Here is a 17,412-nt window from a genome sequence, read left to right on the forward strand (position 1 = left end):
CTAAGTTCCAAGTTGAATTCCCTTGCCACCATAAGCCAGAGCTAAGCAGTGCTGTAATAAAAATCATAAACAAATAAATAAACAGATGTTTTAGAAGACTGCTGGGTTTTGAATTCCAGGTTTTGTTACAGAAAAAACAAATGCAATTTAGAAACTATTTAGTCCAGGAATCAGTCGGTGGCACACCCGGTAGAGAACATGCATGAGGATACAGATTTAAGCTTCTGGTGCTCACTTGTAAGAAGCTTCCCATGCAGTTGATCAGTGCTGCAGGTGCCTCTTTTCTCAGTATATCTCTCTTTCTCTCACCTCTCTGTGTCTATAAGAAAATTGAAAAAGAAGAAAAATGACCACTTGGAGCTGTGAAGCTGCTGTGCAGCATCGAGCTCCAAAGATAATAACTCTAGTGGAAGAAAAAAAAAAAAAAACCTCTTTAGCCTATTTCTTTCTTCTTGTTTTTTTTTAATTTATTTCTTTATTGGGGAATTAATGTTTTACATTCAACAGTAAATACAATAGTTTGTACATGCATAACATTCCCCAGTTTCTTCTTGTCTTTTAAAATATTTATGTATTTATTGTGATATTGGGGATCAAACTAAGGACCTTGTGCTTTTGAATGTGACGCTCTAGTCACTGTGCCACCTTCCCAGGCTGCTATTTAGCCTATTTGTGCCTCAGTTTCCTCAGCTGTCAAATAAAAATACGAACAGTACTCACTTCATAGGGTTGTTGTAATTAATGTGGTAATTAGTATAATGTTTTAGGACAGTGCCAGAAATGCAGTAAGTACTCTATATAATTATTAGCTATTAAAATATAAACAGGTACAGACTTTAATATCATGCAGTGAAATGTGCCATGAAAACAATCCAGACAAGAGCTTGGTGGTAGGACTGTTTCAGAGCAGGTGCTAAGAGAAGAGCTCCCTGAGGAAGTCATTAACCAACAGGGATCTAAATGGGGTGAGAGACTAAGCCATGCAAAGTTTTGTGGAAGAGGATTTCCAAAGGCAAAACAAAAGCCTTGAAGGAGGAAAGACCTCCCTGACTTTAGAAATGTGGTACAAGGATGCTGAAGACAACTGTAAGTCAGTCTCCACCCTGTTTCTACCTAGATTGTTTACACCTATCGATTTACTGATTCACATTTTCCATTTCCACCTTTGGACAGAGACCACTGGTGAGGCTCTGATCACCTCAGGCAGGTGCTCTATAAGAGCCAAGTGAGCTGCCACTGTGACAAATTGAAAATTATATTCAGAGATGGGGTAACATGAGTTTAATGACATGCTGGACACATTAGAAAAAGGCTTAATTTAGAGTTCCTGGTCATTTATTTTTTAAAGGAAAATGATATATTAAACTATAGCTGTGAATATATTAATATCCTATTAAAGTCTGCAGTAATGAATGAAGAAATATTGACATTAAGTGACATGTGGAATACCCCCAGGAGAATTACAATTTCCCTTCCACATGAGCCATGGTAGATTTTGCTACCTAGGTGTTATATAAGTGCTTATACAGATTTTCAAGTGCTCTTTGGAGCATCAACAACAATAATAAATATAACAACAATAAAAACAAGGGCAACAAAAAGGAAATAAATAAATATTAAAAAAATAAGATAAAAGTCTAAGAATCTTCTCTCTCAGCAGCAGTTCTAATAGTGCAACTCTATGATTTTCCTTAAAAAAAAAAAAGAAGGAAATTAGGGGTAACAGGAGCTACTTCGTGTAGAGAACTGATGGTATAAATTTATAGAACGAAGTTCCTGATGACCAGAATGCCCAAATGCAAAGAATTGTTGCTAGTACTTCTCGGGAAAACACAACTTGGAATAAAAGTTAGTGTTATCTCAGTGTCAATGTCAATATGACGTTAACTATTGCAGATAATTGGGATATTCTCAGATCACCAGAGCACAAAGAAATAATGGATTTGCCTTCAGGAACATTTGACATTAAAAAGGTACAGGGACAGTAATAATAGCCAGAACCATGTTCCTTTGAATCACATGCTTATAAAATGTGCAGCGGCGGAAGCTTCAAAACAATCTACGTTCTCTTGATCTTAATGAGCTGCACACTGTTTTCCCGTTTGCCCCTGTTTTATGGAGGTCGCGGTCTGTCCACCTGGAGCTGAGGGCAGCGCGGCCATGCGCCGCAGGGCTCAGGCCGCCAGGGGGCGCTGCGGCCTCCTCTCCCAGGAGCGGCCGAGCCAGCCGGGTGGGTGTTTCTCTCTCCCTCTCGCGCTCTCTCCGCTCGGCCTCACATCCGGGTCTGGAGCGCGGCCGCCGCTGTCAGAGTTGGTGCGGGCGCGCCGGGGGCCGGGCCCGGCGCTGTAAATGGCGGCGGAGGGAGGCTTAGCGGCGGCCGCGCTGAACCTAGAGACCTCGCAACTTTAGACTCAGAGCCCCACAACTTTCTGGGAAGTGCTACCGCTCCAGGGGCGTGGACGGAAGGAGAAGCCGAGGCGGGAAGTCTTGGGGGCGAGGGGGAGGTGGGGAGGAAGCGGCCAGGAGCCGGGGAGCCTTGAACCCACGGCGGGGGCGGGGGCGGAGTCCGCCAGTTCGTCTGGCCGCCGCGGCCCCCAGCTTCCCTCCCCGTGGCCGCCGCTCCGAGAGTGCGCCGGGCCTCGCCAGCGGCGACGCGCCGACCTCCGCCGGCCGCTCGTCGCGCCCTCCGGGCCCCGCTGCTCGCTCGCGCCCCGTGCTCGGGAGGCCGGGGCTCCGGGCGCCGTCGGCGGCGACGCGCAGGCCGGGCCGGGCTCAGCCCTTGCGCTCCCGGGGTCTCGGGGCCGGGTCCCGAGTGTTGCCTGCGAGGCGGGGCGGCCGTGAGCTAGAGGCGAAGATGGAAGGCTTAACGCTGAGCGATGCGGAGCAGAAATACTACTCGGATCTCTTCTCCTACTGCGACATCGAGAGCACCAAGAAGGTGGCGGCCAACGGGCGGGTGCTGGAGCTGTTCCGGGCCGCGCAGCTGCCCAACGACGTGGTCCTGCAGGTAGCGCTGCCGCCCTGGCCTCTGACCGGCTCTGTGCTTCTGCCGGCCGCCGGGGGGGGGGGGCCGGGGGGGGAGCGCTTCCCGACGGCTCGGCCTCCGGCCGCTCAGCTTTGAGAGGTGGAAATGGGCGCCGCACCCCAAAGGGCCATCGGGGAGCAGGTCCTCCCGGGCTCCGCCGCTGCGGGCCGGGCTGCTGGTGCCGGGGCAGCCCGCACTCGCGCCGCGTTGGAGGGGGAGGGATCGCTCCTCGTAGACAAAAGTCGAGCACGGATGGATGCAGGGGGTGTCGGTCGGGGTCCGCTTGTTACGGGAGGGAGAGCCCGGGATTGCTCTCTCTCGGCTGCTCCGCAGAATCTCTGTTTTTCAGCCCTGGAAGAGCAAGTTCAGGTGAAGGATCATGGATTGTTAGTCGACTCTTCTTTGACCCCTAGATCCTGGTACTCGTAATAAAGTTACCACCAGTGTAGAGTAATTCGGTGGTGGTTGAATTAAGCGAGCAAATGCGATCAAGTGGGCTGTAGATTTTAGGAACCGAAGAGGCCGATTTTAGCAATAATTTCTATTCTTAGGGAAATTAAAAAATCTGAAGTCCTAGCTGGTAGTTTGCTCGCAGATACAACAACAACACGTGGCCCATGTAAACTGCATAGTTTTCCCATAGCTATTGGAGACCATTTGGTTGAACTTGTAGATTTAGGTTGGTAGAAAAGTACTCAGCAGCTGGAACTCAAATGTGCTTATTTGTCACTGTCTGTAGCATGAAAAGTGCAAAGAGAGTTATGTTTGCAAGTACACCCGTTTTTAAAATAGAAGACTTCCTAAAAATTCTTAGCTGATGTCTGTGGTGAGCATTAATGTTACTGCACAATGATTTGTAACTGGTAATGAGAGTCTGTCTTAAATAGCATATCAGGAGCACATTGTAAACTAAAACTGAATTTTTCCCTGTGATGTATTTACCTCAGAGAGCACTGAGCCAGTTTTGAGGCCTGTGCCTTTGACCTCACTTTGTTGTTAACTATTGTGTGACTTTGGGCTAGGAATAAGTGTGAAAACCTGAGAGTCAAGCTCCTTCTAACAAAAAGTTGTGGACAGTATAAAAATGTCCACATAGGCCTCTTTTAGTAGTCACCTGTGCATTGGCTATAGCTATGTTGAACGCATTTTATCTGTTTGCATGTACCTTACACTTTTTTTTTTAATCTTCAGAGGAAAAAGTTGGGTGTTTTACATACCATCAGCAGTCTCAAGTTCATGTTGCCAAAAAAGGACAAAGAGTAAATATTTTTGTTTTTGCCAACCACATACAGTTTCTGTTGTATCTTTGTTTCTCTGTTTTTATAACCTCTAAGAATGTGGACACTAGCCTGGAGGGATAGAGCACAGAACATTGCTGGAGGCACCTGGTACCTGCTGGACTCCTTCCCCCTACACCTATCAAACAGATAAATTTTAAAAACATTAAAATTTGGAGATTATTCTTTTTAAAAAAAATCATTTTATTTGTTATTGGGTTGAGACGGAAAGAAATTGAGATGGGGAAAGGGAGATAGAGGGGAAGAGACACCCGCAGCCCTGCTTGACCACTTGTGAAGCTTTCCCCCTGTAGGTGGGGACTAGGGGCTTGAACCTGGGTTCTTGTGTACTGTAATGCCTGTTCTTAACCAGGTGTGCCAGTGGCTGGCCCTAAGATTATTCTTATCTCAAAGGCAGACAACACAGTTTTTGTAGGGTGTTGAGCCCTGTTAAAGAATGGTGATGGCAGTGAGGGGTACTATGAACTCTGCTATGATTTAGAGTAAAAGTAATAGAAGGAAATCTGCTCCAGATGTACCCATTGATACTTCTCTTGGTAGAAATAATAAGCTATACCTTCAAGTCATTTGAGGACTAAAAATATATGGGGCTGGGGTGGAAATACTCTGAATTTAATTTTTAAAAAAATATATTTTGTTTCATTTTAATAAGAGATACAGAAAGGGAGACCAGAGCACTTCTCAGCTCTGGTTTATGGTGGTTGAATTTGGAACACTGGAGCCTCTGGCACAAAAGTCCTTTTTTTTTTTTTTTTCCATAATCATTATGTTATCTTCCTCACCTCTTGACTTTCTGACTTTTTAGTGACTCATGAAGAGTTTTTCACTTGAAATATATTCCTTAAGATTGGTATCAGTTAACTTTTGCTTGAAATGTTTTTTAAAAAAATATTTATTGCCCTTTTGTTGCCCTTGTTTTTTATTGTTACTGATGTCATTGTTGTTAGATAGGACCGAGAGAAATGGAGAGAGGAGGGGGAGAGAAAGATAGACACCTGCAGACCTGCTTCACCACTTGTGAAGCAACTTCTTTGCAAGTGGGGAGCCGGAGCCTCCAAGGGGGGGGCGGGGGAAGTGGACGACGACGACTCCAACCGGAATCTTTGAGTTTTGCCGCCACGTGCGCTGAACCCGCTGCGCTACTGCCCGACTCCTGCTTGAAATGTTTTTAATCCAAGCTGTTATTTTTATGTGTTCATCAATTTTATTAACAAAAAAAAAATCCCTTTCTCATAGAGTATAAATATCATAAATGTTAAGAAATAAGTTACAAGTTGAGAGCCATATAACTGAACCAGAACGCTTAGAATAAGTATACTAAATAGCATTGGGTGTTTTGAAGGCATTTTACTTAAAAATTGTCCAGAGGGGGGAAAAAAATTGTCCAGAGAACAAAAAAAAAAAAAGAGGCAAAAAGGGCATGACTTAATGAGGGTAAGGAGTTTGTGATTGCCTCAAAACAAGGCCTTTCATTGCTTCTGAATGCGAAATACTTGAGGCACTTCACAACAGTAAATTATCTTCTTATCAGTGAACAAATTGTGCAGCATTGAAGGGCATAAACAAGAGGAATAAAAGGCCATAGCTCACCTGGACCAATGCCTGCTCTGTCATGTGCACGACCCAGGTTGGAGACTGACCTTCACCTCATTGGAGGAATCTTTGAGTGCTATGTATCTCCTTTTGTGTGTCTTTATCTCAGCAAACTGAACTACAGCAGTGAACCCCCGGAAATGACAAAACAAAGCAAAACAAAAAAGGAGTAAGAAGCTCTCAACGACCTTATAAACTGTGGGCATATATATGTGTAACATAAAGCAGAATATGAATGCTACAGAATTATAAGGAAGGCATGGTCAGGAAAGGCCATTTAACTTATTTCACATGGATTTTACTGTGGAAGGAGGGCACTGGGTTCAAAATAACTTCCAGGCAGAGAGAAAACATGGCAGAAGAAAGTAATCTCGCTCTCCTTCTTAGTTTATTTTTTACTTATTTATTGGATAGAGGCAGAGAAATCGAGAGGGATGGGGAAGATAGCAAGTAAAAGAGAGAGAGAGACACCTGCAGCACTGCTTCACCACTTGTGAAGCTTTCCTCCTGCAGGTGGGGACTGAGGGCTTGAACCTAGGTCCTTGTGCTTTGTAACATGTGCTCAACCAGGTGCACCACCACCTGTCCCCTTTAAGATAGTAATCTCTTCAAGGACTAACCAATAGTTAAGTTTTCTTTAAGCTAGAGTATGTTTTGGGTATAAAGAAACAGAGTTTATTTAATAGAGACTGTTAGAAAAAACTAACAAGCAGAGATTTTTTTGTTTTTGTTTTACTTATTTTTATTTTTTATTAGTGATTTAATAATGATCAGAAAGATTGTGGGATAAGAGGGTTACAATTCTCTACAGTTCCCATCAGAATTCCACACCCCTCCATTAGAAGCCTCCCTGTTTTTTATCCCCCAGGGGTATGGACCAAAGATCTTTATGGGAAGCAGAAGGTGGAAGGTCTGGCTTCTGTAATTGTTTCCCCGCTGGACATGGGCATTGGCAGGTCAGTCCATACACCCAGCCTGTTTCTCTCTTTCCCTAAGTGGGACAGTGCTCTGGAGAGATGGGGTTCTAGGACACATTGTTAAGGTCATTTGCCCAGGGAAGTCAGGTTAGTGCCATGGTAGCATCTGCAACTTGGTGGCTGTGGCTTGGTGGGTTCCTGGAATGATCCTAGTCTTGTTGCGTTTTTACGTGATTGTCTTTGCTATTCCTGGTTGAGTCAGGACAGCCAAAGCTGCTGCTGCTCTTTTCAGAACCACCAAAAAAAATGCAGAGATTTCTCATTATAGATGACAGAGACACATTGAAAATTTTTTTACTTTGAATGGGGAAGAGAATAGAGACAGGCAAGGGGGCTTTTGCAGTGTTCTGGAATACTGGATATCCATACTAGATATCCAAACCAGGGGGCAGCAGTAAAATAGAAAAAGGGCTGGGTGTGTTACTGAAGGACTGCTATGCAAGGTGCATAGTCACTATGCAAGGTGCTTTGTGGCATAGTGTCTAGTTGAAGCCAGATTATCAAGACTAGGTGGAGAGTTTTGAACTAATTGTAAAGCTAACATGGAATTATAGGTGTAAAAGAAATGACAGGTAAACAGTGCTTTAGGAGACTTCTAGAAAGCAACTCGAAGGAAGTGAAGACAAATTGGGAACTGGTTCTTTTTTGCATTTATGAGGTAAGTAACAGGGTGCTGTTTCTTAAATGTGGATGTAGAGAGGCTGACTTTGTCCCTCAAAAGGGCATTTAGTACTCTTGTTTTAATTAGGACCCTAGGAGCACTTCTAGGGGATAGAGGTGTGAGATGCTACCGTATAGCCACCAAAGAGTAGAATAACTCCTGCAACAAAGACTTACCGGGCTTCCATTGTCTGTCATACAGAGACTGAGAAATCCTGTCCTGAATTTTTTTTTTAATTTTTTATTACTGATTTAATATTGGTTTACAAAATTATGAAGTAACTGGTATAATTCCGCACTATTCCCACCATCAGAGTTCTGTATTCTCATTCCCTCCATTGGAAACTGCAGTAGTTCTCGCAAGGTCACAGATATGGGTTGACTATTATTTCTGTAAATATATATATATTTGCCCATTTTCCAACTTTAGTGACACTAACATTAATAGTTTTTCTGATAACCCACTACCTTCGGACCAGCCCATTTGCCCATTTTCCTATTGTCCTGCCTTTTCTTGCTAAGTTATACTTAGCACCTGTTACAACTTCTGAGTGTCCTTCCTCTTTTCCTCTTTTCTCTCTGGGTCCTGATGGAATTAGAGTTTCAAGCTCTCTTGACCTGAGCTTTTGTGATGGCAGTAGGGCAGAAAGCTGAGGCTAGGGATACAAACGGAATTCCCTGGTGATATGTGGATGAGAGAAGAATAGCACAGGGATTATTATCTGGTGGATATACTACTCAAAAGTTAGAAAAGGGTGAGGAAGAGGGCCTGATTTTTAAAGAGATGTTGACTTTGATTACAGGTATTTTGAGAAGGCAACACAATGCTCCAGGAGATAGTAGAAATGAGTGGCGAAGTGTCTGAAGTGTCTGTCTTGAGTGTTGGTTCTTACAGTGTTTACATATTTAATCATCCATTTTCTCACCTGCTTGTCATAGGAGCAGAGGAGAGAGAGCTTCTTTTTCTCATAGATGTGTCAAGTCTTTCATGCATTAGTTTTCAGTGTTATTATCATCATTATTTTTTCGTTTTCTTTTTTAAAATTGTATTTTTGAGAGAGCTGTGAACGAGAGACACAAAGAGAAACACCACAGCACTGCTCAGCTCTGGCTTATGGTGGTGTTTGGGGGATTGAACCTGGGACTTTGAGAACCTCAAGCATTAAGAGTCTGTTTGCATAACCATTATGCTATCTCCCCTGTTCTTGTTGTATTATTATTATTTTTGTTGTTGTTTTAGCAGAGCACTGCTCAGCTCTGGCTTAGTGGCGTTGTAGGTGATTGAACCAGGGACCCCAGCCTCAGGCATGAAAGTCTTATGCTGTTTCACCTAATGTTTTCAGCATTTATTAAAAGTCATGAGACTGCTGAGTCATCTGGGGGAGGGGGATAAGTATAGTGAACAAAGAACAGGCCAGTGAACTGAAGGAAAGAGCTAGCATTTATTGAGTGCCTATTATGTTCTTCTTACTGAACGGATTATTTTTATGCAGGCACTCACTTTTGATCCATTACAGCCTACCTGTGAAATAGCTATATTTGTTGCTTTTTTATTAAGAACTTGATACAAGATAGATTAAGTACTTTTAATAATTTACTACTGTCTTATGCCACCTCTCATTTCTTTTTTTCTTTTATTATTCATGTGCTTCATTTGTCCATAGTTCTTGTGAAGCATAGAGTTTTAAAGATACTTGATTTTTTGAGTTGTATGTGAATTTTCTCTTTTTTTTATTGTAGTTATTGTTGGTGATACTGTCATTTTTGAATAGGACAGAGAGAAATGGAGAGAGGAGGGGAAGACAGGGGGAGAAAAAGACACCTGAAGACCTGCTTCACCGCCTGTGAAGCGACTACCCTGAAGGTGGGGAGTGTGGGGCTAGAACCCGGATCCTTACACCAGTCCTCACACTTTATGTCACGTGCGCTTAACCCACCGCACTACTGTCTGACTCCCCTGTGAATTTTCTCTGTAGTTTTATATGTGATAATGCCTTGAACAAAGCCACTTCAGAGAAGTAGGAAGATTCTTTCAGTTGGTCCCCTGAGCATACCGAGACAATTTTACATTACCTCAACTGTCAGACATCTTAAAGAATGTTCATTACACTTGTTTTTGAGTAGCATAGTAAAACCTGCTCTAACTTTAAGGGTTTGTTTTTGAAGACAGTATGTTAACAGGTAAAATAAACTAACACTTTATAGTATTGAGTATGAAGTTCCCTGGTGACATGCAGATGAGAGAATAGCACAGGGATTATTATCTGGTGGATATACTACTACTCACAGTTAGAAAAAGGTGAGTAAGAGGGCCTGATTTTTAAAGAGATGTTGAATTTGATCTCAGGTATTTTGAGAAGGCAACACAATGCTCCAGGAGAAAGGAGCAGGATTTAGAGAAGAAAAATGTGGCTCAGGGGATTTAATAAAGGAATATTGCTATCTGCTAAGCAAGAAAATACTGACTTAAATAACTTTTTTTTTCCAGTAGTAATTTTTTAATGGAAATATATGTTATTAGCCACACTAACTGATATGTTTCTAAGTTTTTACTTTAAACTTCAGTTTTGGGAAATGTTTCAAAATTGCATGTACACTTTGAATATACACTAAGTTGGTAACCTGGGTTCAAACCACGGATCACCTTGTGAGAGCTCCTGTAGGAGAGAGCTTCATGAAAGTTGCTGTGGTGTCTGTCTCCCCCTCTGTGTGTCTTTTTTGTTCCCACCCTTTATTTAGAGAAGGAAAGAAAAAAAATGGCAGACACTAAGCCCCAGTGATAACTCCGGTAGAAAAAATAGTTACAAACTTAATACAAGTAAAAGTCAGGTTTGATATACTGGGGTAGTAGTTTCTTTGTCTTTTAACTAACAATTTCTGAATCACTAAAATAATTGTAACAGACTTCAGAAATAGCCATGCCTAAATATACATACTCAGTTGAAAATTAGATTGTAGTTTTTCTCTAGTAAATAATATTTACTGTCAAATTTCTGTTTCCTATATTATGCTGTGCTGATTTTAATCTTTTTCTTTTTAGCTGACAGCCTACAGTTAATCTTAGTACTGGGTAACATGCTAAACATTTTGACAGAACTATGAAAGGGGTGTGATTGACTGGTATAAGGAGTATGAGAAACTTGAGAAGCAAATTGTGAGCCTACCTTTAAGCTAGCCTGTGACCTTGAATCTTTTATGTCTGTTTTTAGTTCTCACTACATTAAGTGATAGAATTGGATTTTTAAATTATTATTATAGTGTTGGCACGGACCATACTATTCAGCCATACCTTTAAAAAAAAGTAACACAGAGACATGAGATTAATCAGTCTGCTTTTTTGATATGAATCAGTTTCCTTTACATTCTCTCAGATTTGAAGGAAATCCCAAGACTGCTGAATAATGACGTGACAAAATAAAAAGAAAGGCCTTCTAAGTATCTGGTCAGAGACAGTGTGAATGTGTGTTAAGACTTGACATTTTGCATGTTTTCCATCATGTATATGTGCTTCATTTTTTAAAAAATTATCTTTATTTATTTATTGAATAGAGACAGCCAGAAATCGAGAGGGAAGGGGGTGATGGAGAGGGAGAGAAAAAGAGACACCTGTAGCCCTGCTTCACCACTTGTGAAGCTTTCCCCCTGCAGGTGGGGGTCAGGGGCTCAAACCTGGGTCCTTGTGCATTGTAACATGTGCACTCAACCAGGTGCGCCACCACCTGGTCCCATGTGTGCTTCCTTTTCTGTAGTCCTCCCAGGGACTATTTACCTCCCTTTTTAAAAAAAATTTAATTAATTAATTATTATTATTATTATTATTTTTGCCTCCAGGGTTATCTGGGGCTTGGTGCCTGCACTACAAATCCACTGCTCCTGGAAGCCATTTTTTTTCCTTTTGTTGCCCTTGTTGTTTTATCATTGTTATTATTATTGTTGTTATTACTGTTGTTGTTGTTGGATAGGACAGAGAGAAATGGAGGGTGGGAAGACAGAGGGGGAGAGAAAGATAGACACCTGTAGACTTGCTTCGGAGCTGGGGGCTCATGCCAGTCCTTGCACTTCAAGCCATGTGCACTTAACCTGCTGTGCTACCGCCAAGCCCCCCATTTCCCTTCTTTACTTACCTTTGTGTCAATAGAAAAAATTCAGTTCATCCTCTTCCATACTGTGTCTCAACTCATCCAGCCCCATGTCTCCTCCCTTGTCCCGTTCCCCCATCCCCAGCAGAGGCAGAAAGAGTGGAAGAGACACCATAGCACCAGAACTTCCTTCAGTGCTGTGGGGGCCTCGCTCAAGTCTGGGTGGCTCACTCGCTTGGCAAAGCAACACACTATCCAAGTGATCTGTTTAGCCAGCCCTTTTCCCAACTGTGTATTTCTTACCTGTGTGTCTACTTTCACACAGAACACTTCTGATTCTTCTCTGCAACACCATCTGGGTGTCCTATAATTTAAGTCATCTCTGATACTGTACAGAGATAACATCAGATCCCATAGATGAAGGACTCAGTTCTACTTCTTCTTCTAGTGTTTGCCCTTCTTCCATAGCCAGTCAACAGCGTCAGGTTGATTGAGCCTGATGTAAAGTTTCGAGACCTCCTTTGAATCTGGAGAGGTGGCAGTCGTTGACTTTGTGGGTCATAGTCTGTCTGGAGCCGCAGGGGCAATTCGGGTCGTCTCTGGCTCCCCAGCGATGGAACATAGCGGCGCACCGGCCATGGCCTGTTCGATAGCGATTGAGGAGGGCCCAATCATAACGTGCTAGGTCAAAGCCGGGTTGACGCTTGCACGGGTCTGTGATGAGGTGTTTGTTCTTTACCTCAGCTGACTGCCAGCTCTGTTTCCAAGAGACTGGAACAGAGAAGTTCAGTGTAGACGCAGGGGACCAGATTGGGTGACAAGACATCAAGCGTTGGACAGGGTGGGCGAAGATATCCGCGTATATTGGCAGGTCCGGTCGAGCGTAGACGTGGGAAATGAACTTAGATGATGCCGCATCCCGACGAATATCTGGCGGGGCAATGTTGCTAAGAACTGGCAGCCATGGAACCGGGGTGGAACGGATGGTTCCAGAAATTATCCTCATGGAGGAATGTAATTTGGAATCGACCAAGTGGATATGGGGGCTACGGAACCATACTGGGGCACAGTACTCTGCAGTGGAATAGCATAATGCCAGAGATGATGATCGCAGTGTGGAAGCGCTCGCGCCCCATGAGGAGCTGGCCAGTCTTGCAATGATGTTATTCCTCGTGCCCACCTTTGCTGCAGTTTTTATGAGATGTTCGTGAAATGACAGGGTGCGATCGAGAGTAACGCCAAGATAGACTGGCTGGGCTTCATGCCGGATTCTCGTATCGTCAAGCTGCACATTAAGCTCACACGAGGCCGAGGCATGGTGTAGATGGAAAACAGATGATACCGTTTTTGCAGTGCTAGGGATTAGTCTACAAGACTTCTACACACACAGTTCAGATACCAGTGAAGGCTCGGGCTGTCATCTGACCAACCATTTACCAAGGATGGGAGAGTTCACAATCTCTTCCTCAGGATTGAATAACTGGCTAGAACAGAATTCAGAGAGAGACACATATTTACTGACCCACTGTAAAAGGATATTATGTGGAATGCAGGTGAACTTCATGGGAAAGATGAGGAAGGCAAGATAGGTGGGAAGAGGTGTGGAGCTTTCCTCCACTGTCTTGGTAGCCATTCTTCAGTATCTCCCTATGTTCATCAGTTCATAAGCTCTACATACTTTGGGCACCGTTATGGAGGTTTTATCACATAGGCATGAACCATCATTAGCATGTTTAGCTCGTCTCAAGAGAAAGGGGGTATGTGGGAGGGAATGGCTACCTTTTAATCACAATGTGGTCTTTTTAGTAACCAGTCCTTGTCCAGGACCTCACCAAATGCCTCGCTAGGACAAAAGATACTCCTGTTACTCAGGGTATTTCAAGGGTTTAAGGAAATCTGTGTCAGGAAATGGGGTTAAAGATCAAATACTAGAATAAAAGATGTTTCTTGTGCTCTTATCAACCTGGAGATTAGGAAGGACAGAAATACAGTCATTGTGTTTGTTGACTTAGAGGTCATAAATAGTGAGTCAGTTTCATGGACTGATAGAAATGGAAGCCACACATGAGTGACTTGCGTGGTGGACCAGATGACATAGGGGCCCAGGAGCTGGAGACAGTGTTTCTAAATAGCTTTTAAAAGAAATGTGTAGACGTCTGGGAAGACAACCCCCATCAATGTGTCCTAGAGCCCCACCTCCCCGGGCCCCTACCCCCCTGGGAAAGAGACAGACAGACAGGCTGGGAGCATGGACCTACCTGCCAATATCCATGTTTAGCAGGGAAGCAGTAACAGAAGCCAGACCTTCTTTCCACCTTCTGCACCCCACAATGATCCTGTGTCCTTAATCCCAGAGGGATAAAGAACAGGAAAGCTTTCAAGGGAGAGATGGGATATGGATGGAGTTCTGGTGGTGGGAATTGTGTGAAATTGTACTCCTCTTATCCTATGGTCTTGTCAGTATTTCCATTTTATAAATAAAAACAATTTTAAAAATTGCATTTGAAAGGAAATATGTAGGTAGAATTTGGATGTATATGAGGACATAAAGGGAATAATTTTTGCTTCTTTTTTTGTGTAAGAAATACTGCATTGGGGGTTGAGTGGTGGCATATGTGGCTAAGCACACACATTACAGTGCTTAAGGACCCAGGTTCAAGTCCCTGGCCTCTTCCTGTAGGGGGGAAACTTTTTAAGTGGTGAAGCAATGTTGCATGTATCACTATCTCCCCATCACTCTCAATTTCTCTGTTTCTATACAAAATAAATAATTTTTTAAAAAAAAATATTGCAGCATTGTTTTAGTTATTAGGATTAGTAAAGAAAAGTTTGTTTATCTGTTTTTTTGATCTCTGGGGCTCAGTGCCTGCATGATTCCAACATTCCTCATTGAGTTTTGTTTTTTTCTTTCCTTTAGAGAAAAGACAGGAGGAAGAGAGATATAGATGGGGAGACACCATAGCACTGCTACACAGCTAATAAAACTTCTGCCCTGGTGCTCCCATATGGTTGTCCAGGGCTCAAACTCACTAGCTAGGAACGAGAAGTTCTTGAGAAAGCAGTACTAGTCAGGATCCTGACTACCCTGAGGTACAGTTCTTTGGTAAGAGAAGAGTCACTTCCTTAATTTTGAAAGGGGAGAGGAGGGGAAATACAAACAAACATGGATTTAGCAGAAAGTAGTTATAAACACTATATCTCTTTTTAATTTCTCTCATTAATTAATGTGCTGTGGTATAAAAATCTTGCTATATATGTTAAATTTATCTCAAGTATTTTCTTTTTGATACTGCTTTTATAAATTATGCTTCTATGAGCAGAGGTGTACTGTAGATCTCTTTGGATAGGTGTTTCTGTGTTCTTTGGGTAGACCTCTAATAGAGGGATTGTTGATTCATAGGGTAGATCCATTTCTGGCACTCTGAGGAACCTCCAGACTGTTTTCTGCAGTTTACATAAATCTCCCATTCCCATTAATGGTGTAGGAGTGTTCCTTTTTCTCCACATCTTCACCAGCACTTGTTGTTTGTCCTTTTCAGTGTATGATATTCTTACAAGTATGAAATGATATATCATTGTTGTCTTTGCATTTCTCTGGTAATCAGTGACCTTGAGCATTTGTTACATATCTGTTGGCCATCTGGATGTTGTCTTAGATGAAAATTGTATCCCATTCTCCCCATTTTTCTTTTCTTTTTTTTTTTCTCTCCAGGATTATCACTAGGGCTTGGTACCTGCACCAGTACTCCTGAAGACCATTTTTTCCATTTTGTTGCTCTTGTTATTGTTGTTTTTATTGTCTTATTGCTGTTGTTGTTGGGTGGGATAGAGAGAAATTGAGAGAGGAGGGGGAGAGAAAGATAGAAATCTGAAGACCTGCTTCACTATTTGTGAAGCAACCTTCCTGCAGGTGGGGAGCAGTGTTCAAACCCGGATCCTAGAGCTTCTCACCATGTGCGCTTAACCTACTGCACTACTGCCCTGCCCCCTCCCCATTTCTTAATTTGGGTTATTTATTTATTTGTTTAATTTAATTTAACAGATTAGTAGTTTCTCTTTCAATTTAGTTGACTGTTTTGGAGGGAAAGCATTCTCATAAATGCATTGCAGTAGGAAGAACATATCTTAGTCATGTCTACCCAGTCTCAAAAAGTTATTCACCAACTAATCCTTACATCTTACAATCTTGTCTCTGATTGTTCTCCCATGTCAGGTTTTTTTTTTTTCCCTTCTCCAATATGTTTCCTTTTGCATCTGCAGTACCCTTCCCCAGCTTCAGTGTTTCCACCCCACACTCCCCTCTTCAAAATGAGATTGAACTCTTACAAGCTTTGGAAATTTAATTTTGAATGACCTTATCTTGAGTCTTGTTTGCCTGCTTGTCCACCCCCCATTCCCTTTATAAGATTCATTCATTGAAAGAGAGAGAGAGAGAGACAGACCTCAACTCAGAGCCCCACTGGGGATCAACCTTGGGACCTTATGCATTCAAGTCCTATGCTCTGCCTCTGAATTACCCCCATATGAATTACCCCACTCACCCATTTATATGTGTTTTATACTGTATTGCTTTTCTGTTCATTCATGCCATTGCTTGCCTTACTTATGTTATCACTTAGTTGCTTTTTCAGTATATTGGCACTCCAACAATAGCATAAGCAAACTGAATTCAAAATTCAAGTTTAAATTCTTTTTTGACTTCATAATATCTAGAACAGTAAACACATGGTAGATGTTTAGAAAACATCACCAGTCTTTTAGAGCAAGCCAGTTACTTAGTATTTTTAATGTTTTTGCATTCATAGTCATTGATTGGGATTATAAACTAATGTAATTCTGGACTGCTCACTCATGAAAGTAAAAAGTGGGGGTAGTAAAAGTTGCAGTTTTAATATTCCATTGTCTAGCACTGTGGGTACTCTTTCTTTACCTCAATCAACATTCTGGGCATGAGAAGAGGAGGCAGCAAGAACAGAAAAAAAAATAACAACAACAACAGAGTTTGGAGCCTTTTTTTTGTTGGCTGAGGTTGCCAGTTTCTTCCTCCCATCCCCCAATTCAGAACCTCCTTCCCATTCCTTTTATAGTGACTATAAGGGGGAGGGGGGAATTAAAGTAGGACTTATGGCAACTAAGAAAATAAGTTATGGTAGAAATCTGGATATTTTGGCACTATAGCAAATAATTAAAGCACGACTTCTCTTGAGTTCCAGTATACACAGCAAGCAGAAAACCACAAATACATTTAGAAGAGGTACTAGGCACACTCACAGAATATCACACAGAGGTATCTTGGATTTTTGATACGTGTGTCATGTCAAAATTACAGATTCTTTTACTTGATATGGTAGGTATAAGGCTCACAGGAATAGAAGAAGTTGAGTCTTAGAATTCTTAAAAGTCTTCTGTGTTCTGTGCCTCTTAAAAAAAAAATTCTTGGGAGTCGGGCTGTAGCGCAGCGGGTTAAGCGCAGGTGGCGCAAAGCACAAGGACCGGCATAAGGATCCCGGTTCGAACCCGCGCTCCCCACCTGCAGGGGAGTCGCTTCACAGGCGGTGAAGCAGGTCTACAGGTGTCTATCTTTCTCTCCTCCTCTCTGTCTTCCCCTCCTCTCTCCATTTCTCTCTGTCCTATCCAACAACGACAACAACAATAATAACTACAACAATAAAACAACAAGGGCAACAAAAGGGAATAAATAAATAAAATAAATATTTTAAAAAAATTCTTAAGGGCTTAAGAATTAATAATGAGAGGAGAGTGAATCTATGGTTAGGCTT

General features: G+C 42.4%; 1 protein-coding gene across 5 annotated transcripts in view; it reads left to right on the forward strand.

The window, feature by feature from the left end:
• Positions 1-2,270: 2,270 nt before the first annotated feature.
• REPS1 (RALBP1 associated Eps domain containing 1) overlaps positions 2,271-17,412 on the forward strand; it is an 87,855-nt gene continuing 72,713 nt past the window's right edge. For all 5 annotated transcript variants that reach the window (XM_007531493.3, XM_007531494.3, XM_060190375.1 and 2 more), the window contains exon 1: positions 2,271-3,007. In XM_007531493.3, coding sequence (XP_007531555.1) covers positions 2,855-3,007 — 153 coding nt within the window. In that variant the 5' untranslated portion in view covers positions 2,271-2,854. The remainder of the gene's footprint in view (positions 3,008-17,412) is intronic.

This window comes from Erinaceus europaeus, chromosome 4 (assembly GCF_950295315.1).
Source record: "Erinaceus europaeus chromosome 4, mEriEur2.1, whole genome shotgun sequence".
NCBI lineage: Eukaryota > Metazoa > Chordata > Mammalia > Eulipotyphla > Erinaceidae > Erinaceus > Erinaceus europaeus.